Raw genomic sequence first — 17,200 nt, 5'->3', positions numbered from 1 at the left:
ATATAGTGAAAATAGTTTTTATTTAACAAATAGTGAAAATGGTTAAATTTCTTATATTTAAAACCGTTGTATATGAGTTTTGATATTCAACTATCCACAATCAAGTGATATCCTGGACGGTTTGTTTGAGAGAATTCAAGTTTGATTTATGGTCAAAATAATTTTTGACCAGACTTTACTTATCAAGACCCATTTCCTCTAGAAACCAGAAGGTTAACATAAAAAATAAAAAATTAACTATGCACATTTTTTCGATGCAGCCAAAACTAATAAAGATAAACTGAGAATTATATATATAATATGGGGTGTAATAGTTCATATTTTTTAAAGTACACTTATTTTGCACGACTCAAAACATAATTATTTAAATAATTTTCTTATGAATTTTGATGGATTCTGTGGTGAGGGTTCAATTAATCTCCTCACCGGCGGACCACGAAAAAACACCGTTAGATTAAATAAAGTCAAACAACTTGCATTGTAATTGTACAATTCAACTTAAAATATATGATCAAAATGAGAGTCGTTGGATTTTGATCGGATGACCTGTGATCCACAATTGCGGTAAACGTGTGAAAGGACACTAAGACCATCCCCGATGGTGATGTCTTCACCATTTAAGATCCGATACCTAATAGGTATCTCCGTTGGGGATTTTTTTTTTCGGGGTCTCTTAAAACCTAGAGTCCCACTTAAAATCCCCATTCTTAAGTGGATACCACACTAGTTTTTAATAAAATAATCATTGTTGAGTTTCTTTTGTTGAAATGTAAATAATAAGACTTACTGGTGGTACTCATTTAGATATTTTATTAGATGGTCTTTATTGGAGTGGTTGAGTACATGTTAGGTACTATTTTTTTTTTTGAAAGAATGTTAGATACTATTATTAAAAAATTACAAAAAAGTGTATGTCTATGTGGAACCATTTAAGACCTTAAGATCTAAGATCTTCATTGTGGATGCTTGAAAGAGAATGAAGATCCTTGTGAAAGCAATAACCCGTTCGCGCATAAATTGCATCTGTGTGTTCTTTTGAGGGTATGTGACACTGACAATGACATCTAGAAGGTTCATAAAGACCAGTCATGTGTACAAATCAGGTATATGAATACGAGCATCCTAATAAGTATTGGCATTGAATAGCCATCCCAATCTATACCATAACACGTGAAATGGAACTTGACCTTATTCCAATATTGTTTCTAATACTATCTCGGACGTCATTTTTGGAATGTGAGGTTTTTTTTTGGTACACAAAATGTGAGGTTGTAACTATAATATTGGAATAATAGTATCTCGGACGTCATTTCATGCATTATATATACACGGTATATATATTTTGAGAAATAATAACATGTTGAATTAAAAGAGAAATTACTCTGTTAAGTATGCCAAAGGCTTGGACATAATTGGAATATGACCAACTTTCATTTCATTTTTAATTAGTATCAACAAGTACATTTGAAATACTTTATTATTATTATTATTATTATTATTATTATTATTTCATTGTTGAAGGTTGGCCTTTGGAACATTTTAACATGGTCTTACCTTTGAAATACTTTTGGAATACACGGTTATGCCATTGGAATTCAAAGATTTGACCATCAAAAGTATATAGAAAAATAACAAGTAATTTAATGAGAGTTCTATCGTCCAAATTTAAAACTATTAAACGATGTAGTTTAAAGGTACGGTCAAGGGTGCACAAAAAAAGGAGTCTAAATATTTTTTTTTAATAAAAGACCTATCAACTTGGATTAAAAAAACGTATATAGCAGCATGATAATTATTGAGGCTCAATAAAAAGTACAGCAAATTTTATGTATCAGAACCTAATTGAAACAAACTCATTGTCTCCCTCCAGTTTTCTTCTCAATCTGGAAGGAAATATTTTTTGTGTGGGTCTCATTTTCTTTTTCATTCCTTTCGTTTTGGTTGGTACCAAACACAGTGTTAACTTCTCCATAACTTTCCTCATGTGGCCAGTTCTAATTTGTAGAGACTTTTTTTATTTAGTTGATCTGTGAATTTTTTTACATTTGCTAGTTAATTTAGTATATAATTCATTCATGTATCATCTTAAAATACACATAAAGTTACGCATGTTATATATGCTTGAGTCCCTGACTGCGAGATTCTTCTAAATGCTATCTATAAAAGATTCTACAAATTAGAAAGAAAAAAAAACAAATAAACGAACCTTCAAATGAAGACAAAAATCTCATATCGATAATAGCAAAACACCACAAAATAACCAAACTAACAAAGAATAAGTGAGCCTTGGAAGCATAGGCTATGCATGAAATTGTCAAAATCAAATAGTCTTTCTTTCCGCGTAAAATGGATCTAATTAATAACGACATGATACCTTTGTACCATAAAAATGGATCTAGATAATTTATTTATTTTTACTTTTACTCTTTGTAACTATTTTAAATTCTTATTATAAAAAATTATATACAATGTTGTATAAAGAGACACTAAAATCATGCAATGTGTATAAGTATTGTCGTAAGGACCAAGTCATGGAGCGGAGACGGCACTTGATATTTGACTTGTATTTTCTGTTAAATTTCAAAGCATTGCTAAAACATACTAAAACGTTTTTGGGAAAGGAAAATATAAGGGTCCTAGGAAGGACCGTCAAAATTATTTAAAATAGAATTCTTTCGCAAAATTTTAACATGGGAGTACATAATTTAATTTTAATCATTTTTATCAAGAAGAATTAATATGTGATCAAGATTTTCTAAAATTTCTATTATCTTGTAAAATAATAATTTAATATCTTCATTTTTATTTTAATTAAAGATATAAAACTATAGTTTCTTTTATTCCTATTATCTTGTAATTTTCTGATGCTATTCTTATTTATTTTTTTATCATTTATATATTTTGTAATATTTATTTATTTTGGACACGTTTCCTATTATCTTGTATGGTTTTTTTTTACGATCTAAATAAATCTTTTACATGTCATTGGCCCTTCGAAGTATTATGGGTAAGGTCTTGAATGAATGAATGGTCACACATATATAAGTGTGTTTCCATTGAAATAAGAGTGTCTCTCCGGTATGTCTATCAGAGGCTTAAATGCTCTTTTGGTCCCTTAACTATTTAATTAGTATCACTTTGGTTCCTTAATTAAAAAAAAGATTGTTTAAGGATTTTAAGTTTTTTTTTAGTCTCGTTTTGGTCCCTTCTGTTAGGTTTTTGTTAGTTTTAATAAAAAACGTTAAGTGTGGACACGTGTCACCTTGTCATTGGCTCTGAGATTTTTTTTTTTTACAATTTTTTTATATATTTTTTTGTAAAAAATTCTCAGAACCAATGACACGTGTCACTTTATCATTGTTTTTGATTTTTTTTTTTGTAAAAAAAAAAACTCAGAGCCAATGACAAGGTGACACGTGTCCATGAGTTGTCTTTTTTTTAAAAACCTAATGGAAACCTAACAGAAGGGACCAAAACGAGACTAAAAAAAAACTTAAAATCCTCAAACAATCTTTTTTTTTAGTTAAGGGACCAAAGCGATACCAATTAAATAGTTAAGGGACCAAAAGAGCATTTAAACCTCTATGAGATTTTGAGTGTTAAGTATAAAATATGAATTTGATCAATTTTTATATAGACTATGTCTGTGTGTCTGATGTTTTTATTACATTAATGCGTATAAATTACGGACATTATTTTTATGGAATTATTTATTACTTGGATTTTGATTAAACTTATAGGTGTAAATATTTTACACTTTCATATTTTTAACAAACTGCACTTAATTTCCTAAGGAGACAAATGACATAACAAATATAATATAAACTTTTATATTTTTGAATGGCACCAACAATGTATCATTTTTATATGCAAATTTGTTTAAAAGTATAATTGAAAGTCAAAAAATCAATCCAAAACCATATAATTCCTTTATCTACCTGCAAATAGGCATGCCAACAAAACTCGTACCCACATTTATCCACCCGAACCAAACTTCGGTTTGACAAATTTTCTCTACTTTGATTGAGTTTGGGTTTTCCCCGATTTCAAAACACATATATGAAACGAGTAACGAGATTATAACTACCACCCCAAACCCAAATCCAAACCCGTATCGAATATAGAAAATTAATTTATTACCACTTTATTGTTCATTTTGTATAAAAATAGAAACTCAAACGGTAAATCATTTCACTCATGCAGCCGTAGTGTATCTATCATATGATACTCACTCGAGCTCTCTCTCTTCTTCATCATATTCATAGCCATCGATCTCCATCATCTCACACTCTCGGTTAACGAAATGTTAAAGTGAACATATTATTGAATAATACATTACAACATTTTTCTTGGGGTGATTTTTTTTAATAAAATAAATTATTCATTGCATGAACGAGAATGAGACGAAAATCCCCAAACCTAACATGGGCGAGAATGAGATTCAATTTCTCATTTCCGTTTGATGCATGTAAAATAACAAATAAATATATGAATCTTGGGGATGAGGAAGGTACAATCCGTCCCATCACGCTTCATTGTCATGCCTACCAGCAAACACATAAATGCTAAGGTGAAAATTTGGCACCCTTAAAATTGGGTCATGCGTGACCGCATCTTCAGCAATCAGCACACCTTGAGAGCCATCCCAGTTTCATTGAAAAAACAAACATTTTTTGCATTGAGAAAATGCCATCCAACTAAGTTATCTAGAAGATTTGTAGTTTTCTTTTGGTTAAATACTGTATAATGTATTGACCACTAACATTCTTGATGAATGATGATTAATTAATGAAATTGAGAATTTGTTTGAACTTTAAATCTTAGCTCCCCTTTCGTGGGGTAAACTCATATCTCCCCATTATTACACCTAAAACTTCGACTAAGAAATTTAAGCTCATTTTTTTTTTTTTTTAATTTAATTAGCCATCGTTGTTAATTTGAATAATAATAAGAGCATGTGAAAGAGGCTCTTTGACCCATCCCCCACGCAACCTTAAACTACTCGATCGCAGCCAGCAATCAGCATCACATCTTAGACTTTTGTTATCTTTGGATTTACATTTTCTTCTTCTCTCTCAGCATCTTACCAAGTTGATGGATCATTTTCTTGATTATTTTTTTAACATCTGTCACCAAGAAATATAAATTTAATTTTTTTTCTCCTTCTCCCTTCCATTTAGTTAGGTTAGGTATGTCACTAACTCACTATGTTGGACTTTGAAACTAATCTTCATAAAAGTAAATTAATGGATATCTCATATATACCGTACGTACGTTGAAAGATACCGAATGACAATTTATTCGCACAAAATATATCAAATGACAACATAGGAGAAGAAAAACAAAACAGGAAAAAAAAAAAAAAAAGAGCGGAGAAAAAACAATAATTTAAAAATCTAAAGACTAAAACTAGAAAAGAAGTGTATATTCCATATTTCCCATTAAGAATTGAGAAAAAAATTAACAAAGGTAAGTATGATTATTATGTGAGTTTACTATAATATGTTAGTGTATAATTATTCTACAAATTATTTAAAAAAAAATTATTCTAAACATACATCCAATTAATGATGTGTTGTCACACGAATTAATAAATATAACAATTTATATATTTTCATATTCATTAATTGACGCGACAACACATCATTAAATGCATGTATAAAATAAAATAAAAAATCTCCTATATATTTTTATTATTAAATTATACTTTTAAATATCTTTGGGTAGACTGTGTTACAATATTTACCCTTGATTTTTTCTTAGAGATTCTAATTTTGATGAGAGTAAAAGAACGTAACATTTGTGTTGTCAGCTATGACTTTATAATCACAAGTAAGAATATCACTTGCTAGATGTAAACTTATGAATTCATTCTTGTGAAAAAAATTATTACTTCGATAAATTTACTCAGTAAGAATATCACTGGCTAGTTTTGAATGATCGATTTTTTAATTTAGTTACAGTGATATTTTGTTATTGATTTATTGCAATAGTGAGTATCAAGTTCGGGTACATGTATGCTTTAAATAAAAATTAATAATTATTCGGGTACATGAACTTAGGTATTTAGAGAGTATGAATATTGTCTTTGTGAGCTTAGTTCAGTTGATATAAACAATGCATTCTTGCATAATATATGCAAGGTATGTGATTCAAATCCCGACTACCACAAAAAAAGAAGAGAGTATGAGTATTGAAGTTTTAGCCCATCCAAATACGGATTGGAAGAAATCTATTTTTTCAAGCTACACTACACACACACTAAAGCAAAAATTGTAGGGTCCTACCCTAAATGATACTCACTATCATCCTACACATCATATACAATTTTAATGCTGTGATTCAGTGACTTATTAAACATAGCGATCATGAATGAACTTGAAGACGACGATCGAAGTTGATTGGATGCAATGGAGAATGACAACTTCTTCTTATGAGGTGGTGCACATGCAAGGACTCCAACACTTACGCTTATGAGGGTTTTATAAGAGCCTAAAAGTTTAACCAAAGTAGAAAATATCTATTTCTTTAAGGGTTAGAGATCTTTTACGTGTATAACATATAATAGAAGATGGACTCTAACATAGTTAATCTCTTGCGATCAATCCAAAATAATTCACATATTATCGTCTGATTTTTATTAGAGAGTCGTGATTTGATCTAGTATGGTGATGAAAGCGATGATGTCCACTTAATTAGATTGTAGACCCTTTGTAGATGGTCCTTAGTCAGACACCAATCCGATCAAACGCTTATGTGAAATAACTGTATATGTTTCCATCTATGCATATCTAAAATAAATCAATTTTAAAATCAAATAAGTTTAGATTGTCAATTAAGTTTATTCTTAAAACTTTGCCCATAAAAACTTTGTCCATAAAATGCTTTATTCTTAAAACATCTTATTCCAAATCTAAGCACTATTCAATTCAAATCATGTCTTATTATAAAAAGAGGGAAAAAAAATCAATCATTTCTTGCTTTCTAGAAGCCTTGAATTATTTAGACATATAGTTATCTCACATGTGGCAATTTAACGTTGTTTATAATAGTAATCAATAAATTTTGAGACAAGCAAGGAAGCAAACAGCTCATAAAAAGCGCAGCTTTAATTAATTTTTTGACTAAAAAACTTTTTTTTACATTACCTAAAAAAAACTTTTATTACTAGGAAAAACATTTTTGAAATAATTTTTTCAACAAATTAGTGATAAGTCTTTATTTAATTTTTGAAGAACCTGGTATTAAATAAATACATTTTCGAACCAAATGATAACTTAATATCTTCTTTCTCTTAAGCATAAATAAATCAAGGATCAATAATTGATCAAAACAAACATTGAATTGACACATTCTTACAAATGAATGGAGGATGTGTTGCATTGCATATTCAAACAAAATGTCATTTTTATCAAAAAAAGAAAAAATGTCATCAATGACCAATCATATCATAAAAATATTACTAGTTTGTTGAACTTTATATATAAAAAATAATGCCATTACTTTGTTGAAATAATGGTGCATTCTCAACCAAGTCATGAACAAAGAAAAAGAGAGAGAAAGTTCCATTTCCATGTTGAAAAGTCTAATATTGTTAGCCACCATATTGGTCAAACTGGGATGGCATAATATTTTTTCAACCTGTAACTCAATCAAACATTAACAAGTCTTAAGTTCTTGTTTCATTTTTCAAACTCACTTTCATTTATAAGCACATATCTTTCATCTTTTCAAGAGAAAATCAATCTTTTACAAACATCATTCTTGTACAGCTAAGAAAACAGAAACAAAACACAAAACACAATTCTTTTGTTGTTTGTATAAAGCAAAAGTTAGTTTTTAGTTGGTTGGTTTGTTTTTTTATTTGTTCTTATTATTCTTATTCTTATTCTTTACCATTTCATTGGTTTGCTTCAATCTCAGCGCTTTCATTGTGAACAAGTTTTGTCCACAACTTTTAGATTTGATTCAAAGGGTCATTGAAAATTTGAAAGTTTAGTTGAATTTTGAAGATATGACTGGTGGAAGAAGAAGGAGACATCACTTTAGTAAGATCCATGCATTTTCATGTGGTAAAGCATCAATGAAACAAGATGAACATTCACTTATAGGAGGACCTGGATTTTCAAGAAAAGTTTATTGCAATGATGCAGAACGTGCTATGTCTAGTCTTTATACATATGGTGATAATTATGTTAGAACTACTAAGTATACAGTTGCTACTTTTCTACCTAAGTCTTTGTTTGAACAATTCAGAAGGGTTGCCAACTTTTACTTCTTAGTTGTTGCAATTTTGTCTTTCTTCCCTATTGCTCCTTATTCTGCTGTTAGCAATGTTATTCCTCTTCTTGTTGTGGTTGCTGCTACTATGGCCAAAGAATTCATTGAAGATTTTCAAAGAAAAAAACAGGTATTGTTTGTTTTCTAATCACTATTTCAGATTCACAACTGTTTGGAGTTTATCAACTGACATAAGCACTTGTGAGAAGTTATGGAAACAACTTATGATATATCCATGATAGCTTACTTCTCTAAGCTCTCCATGATATTATGAAAGCAGCTGATAGCTGTTATAAAAACAGTTTGACTTTTTTTATTTTTTTTTATTTTTTAATATAGAGATAGCTTATACATAAGTACTTATATGATAAGTACTCATGCTATAAGCGCTTAATTAAGCTGTTTATCCAAAAAGTGTCAAAGATCTCTTAAGTTTTATTCAGATTTGGTGTGTTGGTGAAATAGTGAATGTTTTTTCTGATTGCTATAATTTAGGTGAATGATGAAATTGTTTTATGATTTTATCAGGATATAGAGATGAATAACAGAAAAGTGAAAGTACATAGTGGAGATGGTGTTTTTAACCAATCTAAATGGAGGGATTTGAAAGTTGGAGACATAGTGAAAGTGGAAAAAGATGAGTATTTTCCTGCTGATCTCATATTACTTTCATCAAACTATGAAGAAGCAATTTGCTATGTCGATACGATGAATCTCGACGGAGAAACAAATCTTAAACTAAAACAAGCACTGGAAGGAACTTCAAATTTGCAAGAAGACTCGAGCTTTCAAAATTTCAAGGCTGTCATAAGATGCGAAGATCCAAACGCAAATTTGTATGCCTTTGTAGGAAGTTTAGAGCTTGGAGATGATCAACAATATCCACTTGCACCTCAGCAGCTACTTCTTAGAGACTCTAAGCTGAAGAACACAGATTTTATCTATGGTGTTGTGATCTTTACCGGTCACGATACAAAGGTTATGCAGAATTCAACGGATCCTCCATCCAAGAGAAGCAAGATTGAGAAAAGAATGGATAGGATTATATACTGTTTGTTCTTTTTATTAATTTTGGTTTCATTCATCGGTTCAATTTTCTTTGGTATTTGGACGAAGCAGGATATTAAAAATGGAAGAATGAAGAGATGGTACCTTATGCCTGAACATACTGAAGTTTACTATGATCCTGATGAAGCAGTACTTGCAGCCATTCTGCATTTCTTGACAGCATTGATGTTGTATGGTTACTTTATTCCGATTTCGTTGTATGTTTCCATTGAAGTTGTGAAGGTTCTTCAAAGCATTTTCATCAACCAAGATTTGAACATGTATCATGAGGAAACTGATAAGCCAGCGCATGCTCGTACATCGAATTTGAACGAAGAACTTGGTCAAGTTGATACCATACTTTCTGATAAAACAGGAACATTGACTTGCAATTCTATGGAATTTATCAAGTGTTCTATTGGTGGTGTTGCTTATGGAAGAGGTTTTACAGAAGTTGAGAGAGCTTTATCAAAGAGAAAAGATTCATATTTCGGCCGGAAAATGAAAAATGACCAAAATGTTGCAAAGGCTGCTGAGACAAAATCAAACATTAAAGGATTTAACTTTATGGATGAAAGGATCATGAATGGAAACTGGGTGAGACAACCTAATGCAAATGTAATACAGAACTTTCTGAAGGTTTTGGCTGTATGTCATACTGCAATACCTGAAGTTGATGAAGCAACTGGTAAAATTTCATACGAAGCTGAATCACCGGATGAGGCTGCTTTTGTGGTTGCAGCCAGAGAATTTGGATTTGAATTTTACGAAAGGTCACATGCAGCTATTTCACTTCATGAATTGGACCTTCAATCAAACATGAAATTAGAAAGGTATGGTTATTAATTGTTCTTGTTTGTGAAAGACCGAAAGGCTTAATTTTCTGATGTCTTCTACATATATCTGCAAATGAAACTAGTGTTATGTATTAAAAGCATCATTTGATTTCACATTTTCAGGTCCTACAACCTTTTAAATGTATTAGAGTTTAGTAGTGCACGAAAGAGAATGTCCGTAATCGTAAGAGACCACAAGGGGAAACTACTGCTACTTAGCAAAGGTGCTGACAGGTTTGTAATCTTGTGCTTAATGCAACACCTTGTTTTCTTAAATATACTATGTGATCATTACCGTTTGATTTTGTTTCGAAAGTTCAAAACATTAACTTGTTTTTTCGTTCTTGTTTTCACTATCAGTGTCATGTTTGAACTACTTGGAAAAAATGGAAGGGAGTTTGAAGAGCAGACTAAGTATCACATTAATGAATATGCTGATTCTGGTTTGAGGACTTTGATACTCGCCTATCGTGAACTCGATGAGCAAGAGTACAATCAGTTTAATAAAGAGTTGACAGATGCTAAAAACTTAGTGAGTGCAGATCAAGAGCAGATTGTAGAGGACATATTGCAAAACATTGAGAAGGATTTGATTCTTCTTGGTGCTACCGCAGTTGAAGATAAACTACAAGATGGGGTACGTTATAAATACCGGTTTCAAATTTTTCATGCAGTTATTTATGTATTTTGACATTAGCATTGTTATATTATATCGTAAAAACTTGTGCTAATAGTTCTATGTGTTGTATAGGTTCCTGAATGCATTGACAAACTAGCACAGGCTGGGATTAAGTTATGGGTATTGACCGGCGATAAAATGGAGACAGCAATTAATATTGGGTAAGTTTAAAGATTATATACATAAATTTTGATATTGTATTTTGCAAATAATAACATGTCACTGATCAGTTAATTTTCCTGTGACTGCAGATTTGCTTGTAGTTTGCTTAGACAAGGAATGAAACAAATTATCATTAATTCAGATACTCCTGAAATCAAAACATTGGAGAAAATGGAGGACAAGTCTGCTTCTGAAGCGGTAAGCCTTCACTTTCACTTTTTGTTTTTTGTCAAAATGCATTAGATTAGAATCTTAATTGTTGGTGTTCTTAATAGTTTAACATGTGTTCTTCCAATTAAATTGATTTTAGTTCAATCTTTCTGATTCTTCAGGCAATTAAGGCAAGTGTTGTTCAACAAATAACGGAGGCAAAGAAGTTACTTTCAAAATCAGATGACAACTCTGAGGCATTAGCTCTGATCATTGATGGGAAGTCTCTTGCTTATGCGCTAGAAGACGATGTAAAGAACGTGTTTCTTGAACTTGCGATTGGTTGCGCATCTGTTATATGTTGTCGTTCGTCTCCAAAACAAAAAGCACTTGTTACTAGACTGGTTAAGATGAGACCTGGTAGTACAACTCTAGCTATTGGAGATGGTGCAAATGATGTTGGTATGCTCCAAGAAGCTGATATTGGAATCGGTATCAGTGGTGTGGAAGGAATGCAGGCAGTTATGTCAAGTGATATCGCCATTGCTCAGTTTAGATATCTCGAACGCTTACTTCTTGTGCATGGACATTGGTGTTACAGAAGGATCTCATCAATGGTAACAATCTTGTCACGCCTTCACTTATGTTATATAATAATATTACAAGATTATGGTTCATCAAAGATGAATAAAACTATTATTTGTTTTTGACAAACTTCACTTTTTGTTTGACAGATCTGCTACTTCTTTTACAAGAATATCACCTTTGGCTTCACTTTGTTCTTCTATGAGATCTATACCGCATTCTCAGGCCAGGCTGCATACAATGACTGGTTCATGTCATTTTATAATGTATTCTTCACTTCACTTCCTGTTATTGCTTTGGGAGTTTTTGACCAAGATGTCTCCTCCAAATTATGTCTCAAGGTATGCCTTAACAAACTCATTAGCTTTGCAATGAAAATCAGTTGAAATTACGGGTCTGTTTACTTTTAGTGTTAGCATTCGCAGACAAGGACTAAATTGCTTTTCACCTTCTCACGAATAGTTTCATTTGTGTTTCAGTTTCCACTACTATATCAAGAAGGTGTACAAAATTTACTCTTCAGCTGGAAAAGAATAATTGGTTGGGCATTGAACGGAGTAGCAAGTTCCACAATTATCTTCTTCTTCTGCATTCGTGCGATGGAGCATCAAGCATTTCGTGAAGGTGGCCAAGTTGTTGACTTTCAAGTTCTTGGTGCCACAGTGTACACATGTGTTGTGTGGGTGGTGAATTGCCAAATGGCATTATCAATCACTTACTTTACATACATACAACATTTATTCATATGGGGAAGCATTGTAATGTGGTACATTTTCCTCATGGCATATGGAGCCATAGATTCTTCTATATCAACAACTGCATATAAGGTCTTCACTGAAGCATGTGCACCATCACCATCTTATTGGATTCTTACTTTGCTTGTCCTTGTTGCTGCATTGCTTCCGTATTTCGCATATTCTACCATTCAAGTGCGGTTCTTCCCGGTGTATCATCAAATGGTACAATGGATAAGAAAGGATGGACAAGTAAATGATCCTGAATTTTGTGATATGGTAAGACAAAGATCGATTCGTCATACAACGGTTGGATTCACTGCTCGTTTAGAAGCTTCTAGACGTTTTGAAGCGTCTAGACGTTCAGAGATATCTTTAGTACCTGTGGATGGGAAGCCTGCAGAGAATCAATAACCAAATACGAATTTTGTTTTTTTATTTGTTGGAGGTGTACATTCTTTTCATAGGTTACAAACGTTCTTTCATTTGTACATAAGTAAGTGAGGATTATTCTTTGAAAGAAGCAAATTGAGGCAATCCGTCTCTTGTATTTTGTTCAGAAGATTATAATAAAATTTTGATATATTATACATTTTGATTCATTTTTCCATGGTACAATCTGTCCATTGTACTTTCTATCAATGAAGCAACTGTTGCTTGGTCACAAATTCAGTCTAAAAACTGTCCTTAATCTCGATTCTCAAATGATGTGAGACTTTAAAGTGTACCGAAACAACCACCATCATGTGCAGAGCTATCCAACTCTGAGGCTAAAACAAAAGTAAATTATCACTGTATCAAAGTTGCGATGACAAATTTCAAAATTCAAATTAAAGAAATTTGTAAATATTTTGTAAAAGAGGCAATTGAGGCGTGATTTGAGGAAAATACGGTCGCATGAGTGGATAAAAAAAGGTGAAGTGACAGTGGATGATGAGTGAATAGAATAAAAACAATATGGAATCATTTAACGTGCTTACTTAATTCATGATGATTTTTAGAGTACTTAATATAAAGTTGGTCCATAAGACAAGAAATAATGCAGTCCGTATACATAAAATATTGGGCAGATATTAGAGGTGGTTGGTTTTTTCACATGGTATCTATTTTACATGTCCTCTATCGAGGAAAAATATAAAACAATGAAACTGAAAATAGTTAATTGGTTAATTCAGCAGCCCGCCATTGAGTAAAACGTGACTCAATAATTAATTGGTTAATCCATTTTTAAAGAATAGTTAATTGGTTAACTTGGTTGAGACTGAGAGAATAAAAGCCTAATCCATTCTACCATTCATTCGGCAACACCACCACCCTTCCCTGAATCAAAACAATGGTAGAAGTAGCTCAACAGTTTGAGTCCATGGCCGATGCCGGAGCCTTCAAAACTTTCCCTCAACAAGCTGGTACTATCCGCAAAAATGGTTACGTCCTCATCAAGGGACGCCCTTGCAAGGTTCATTTATCCACCGTTTAGTCCGTTTTTATTTTTATGTTTTATTAAGGTTAATAGATAGCTGATAAATTAACTGAGAATAGATGAGTATATAATAAATAATGAATTAACCAGTCAACAACTAGTAGTTGATAAACTACCATGGTAAAATTAGGCGTTGACCTGAGAGAGATAAATTGATATAAAAAAATATTTTTGTTTGATATTTATTTATTTTAATTAAGATTATGAAAGTAAAAAACCGGGAGAAAAAATGAAATGCAAGACAAGTTGAAAAACTATTTAAAGAACATTTGAAAAACCATTATAAGCTCAGGAGGAAATGATTGTTACTTTGCGACTCTACTTTGTAAGTTTGTGATTTGATCTTGTCAAATAGAATAATCGATTATATGAATTTATACGCGGTAAGATACAATTTTTTTGATTGAAATTTATTCATTAATATTGATTTATTTTTCCTTCTTAAATCTTACGTGATTAGGTTGTTGAAGTTCAGACTTCAAAGACCGGGAAACACGGCCATGCTAAATGTCATTTTGTTGGGATTGATATGGTCACTGCTGAGAAACTTGAAGATATCGTGCCTTTTTCCCACAACTGTGATGTATGCAATGCGATTTATTCTATTTCTCATTGTAAAATAATAATATTTTCGTGTATTAATAATTATTTCAATTATTGTTTCTTGTTAGGTTCCCCACGTGGTTGAGGATGGATTTGTGGTTTGAATGATATTGGGCCCAAGAACAAGCCTCGGTTGCTGCAAGTTTGTTGTTTCTGCGATGGTGTTTTTGGATTTTTCTTGTTTTTTCTTCCTATGTTGTTGTATCTGTTATTCCTCAGTTGTATTGTGACTTTTTTATTTCAATAAATGAGGCTATGTACCAATTGTGTGACTACCAAGTGTATTTTGCGTTTTAGGAGACCCAAAGAAACTAAAGTACGCTAGTAGAAGAGATGGTTTTAAGGAGTGATCTCGAATTTGAATTCATCTAAAAAATGCAACAAATCTTAAAACACTTGATGCTCATGTAAGCCTCACTATAAACCGTTGTAAGCCTATATATATTAGCATTAATGAGTTGGTTTGTATTGGTTTATGTTGGAGTATATACATAGTTGACCATATAAGAGGTAACACTAACATAATTGGTTAGAGTTGGCTTCTATAACAAGGTACTATTAGGTATCGTTTGACCCGGTTTTTTTTTCCAGCTTTTCTACATTTTTAAGGAGAAGTTAGGCCAAACACAATATCAATAAAGTACCTTCGAAAAAAAGTGTTTTTTTTAGAATGCATAAAATTGAATGGAATGAGCTTTAACCAAAAGTTGTTGAATGCTACTTCAAAAAACTACTTCTCTTTAATTTATTTCACAAGTACTTCTCTTCAACTCACGCAGGCAACCTTATCTTTTATTTTTTAATATTATATTTTAATTTGTTTTTTTCTTCCATTTTTTTTTTGAACCGGTCCATATAATTTTTTTTAAAGGATGATCAATTTAATTTTATTATCTTTTTATCACTTATATATTTAAGGGTAAATACCTTTTTCGTCCCTGTAATATTAGCGAATTCCGGTTTTAGTCCCTGTAAATAAAAAGATTTAGATTTTGTCCCTGTAATTTCAGATTCTTCCACTTTTGATCCCTCCTTTCATCACGTCAGCAAAATCTGCATCAATTACGTCCTTGTAATTTCAGATTCCTCCCACTTTTGGTCCCTGTAATTTCAGATTCCTCCACTTTTGATCCCTCATTTTACGTGCCATGTATGCAGATTCTACTAACGTGGTGGAATGAGGGATCAAAAGTGGAAGAATATGAAATTACAGGGACAAAATCTATTTTTTTACAGGGACTAAAATCGGAATTCGCTAATATTACAGGGACGAAAAAAGGTATTTACCCTATATTTAATTTTAATATCACAACCTCACAAATATTTTTATTCATGTTGTCATTGAATGACACCAAATATTTTATTCCTTTTCTTCAACCTCACAAATACACACACACACACATTAGCGTTTAGAGTAATATTTTATATTTGTATGTCTGTTTTTTTTGTTACGCTAATGCGTATAATTTTTTCAGTGTTGCGTAATGCGTACAATTATTATTTTTATAAAATTTTGATTTTAATTAAAAGTACTAGTATAGATGCCTAAAAAAATTATACTTATATATATTTTACACATTTATATTGTAACAAACTATGCATATCTTTTTCTTATTAAAAAAACTAAACATATCTTTTTCAATGACATCAACAATGTAACAAATATAATATCATATAATATAAATTCTTATCTTTTTAAATGACACCAAAAATATGATATTCTTATAACAAAATTTGTTATACAGTATAATTGGAAAAGAAAAAACAAACTATTATCTAGCTTAGCTCAGTTGATATAGACAATGTATAAATATATGCAAGGTCGCGAGTTCGAACCCCGGACACCACAAAAAAAAAAAAAAAATTCAAAGTTTTGTACAATATTTTGCCAAACAACTTTTAACTTAAAAATAACTTTAGAACTAAAAAAAAATAAAGAAACCAAACAACTTTTTCCTTAAAAAGCTTTATTTTAACTTTGTTTTAAAGTAGCTTTTAGACCGAAAAAAAGTATGGTCAAACGGTTAGTGTAACACCCCGTTACCCAAAAGTAATTATTAATAATTAAATACACAACATCAGAGTTCAACCCAAACGGGCATGCTACACTACTATATCAAAATTACTTAAATAGAATATAAAAATCTATTTATTAAACATCCAATGAAATCATCAATTAAATGGCAGCGGAATATTATCATCAAATATCAACGATTGTTAAAAACCTCCAAATAACATCTTGGCATAAAGCCTAACAACATAATTTAACCAGCATAGGGCCATAACATCAAGTTCTAAAATGAGATACATAGGGAATGAAATGCAACAAATAAAACCCATCCCGAATGTATCAGAGCCCTAGACACGACACTTGAGCCACCACCAACTACTCGGGATCACCTGCAAGTTATCCATAGGAAGGGCAACATTTTCAAGCAGAAGGGGTGAGATTCACAACAATAAAATATAGATATTAAGATCATCAATTGAATCTAACACCCTATTAAACATCAATACATCATCTTGTAAATATAAATATATCTTTCACAAAGCAACAACATCATCTGCAAAATCAATTCATCATAATATATGTATAAATATATATATTTCATCAACAACATCATCATCATCATCATCAATATGG

General features: G+C 31.3%; 2 protein-coding genes across 2 annotated transcripts; both read left to right on the top strand.

The window, feature by feature from the left end:
• The first annotated feature begins 7,522 nt into the window (after positions 1-7,522).
• Positions 7,523-13,075, top strand: LOC11444387 (putative phospholipid-transporting ATPase 9). The gene is made up of 9 exons (XM_003609094.4): positions 7,523-8,410; positions 8,809-10,160; positions 10,287-10,397; positions 10,524-10,800; positions 10,915-11,003; positions 11,094-11,202; positions 11,337-11,771; positions 11,889-12,080; positions 12,219-13,075. Exons 1-9 carry the CDS (start codon positions 8,015-8,017, stop codon positions 12,885-12,887), a joined length of 3,630 nt encoding a protein of 1,209 aa, XP_003609142.1. The 5' UTR covers positions 7,523-8,014; the 3' UTR covers positions 12,888-13,075.
• Positions 13,076-13,735: 660 nt separating this feature from the next.
• On the top strand, positions 13,736-14,831 carry LOC11440619 (eukaryotic translation initiation factor 5A-3). The gene is made up of 3 exons (XM_003609095.3): positions 13,736-13,929; positions 14,414-14,536; positions 14,625-14,831. Exons 1-3 carry the CDS (start codon positions 13,807-13,809, stop codon positions 14,658-14,660), a joined length of 282 nt encoding a protein of 93 aa, XP_003609143.1. The 5' UTR covers positions 13,736-13,806; the 3' UTR covers positions 14,661-14,831.
• The last annotated feature ends 2,369 nt before the right edge of the window (positions 14,832-17,200 follow it).

The sequence above is a fragment of the Medicago truncatula genome, chromosome 4 (genome assembly GCF_003473485.1).
Source record: "Medicago truncatula cultivar Jemalong A17 chromosome 4, MtrunA17r5.0-ANR, whole genome shotgun sequence".
NCBI classification, from domain to species: domain Eukaryota; kingdom Viridiplantae; phylum Streptophyta; class Magnoliopsida; order Fabales; family Fabaceae; genus Medicago; species Medicago truncatula.
Note: the sequence above shows the minus strand (reverse complement) of the source record. Positions and strands in the feature narration are given on the sequence as shown.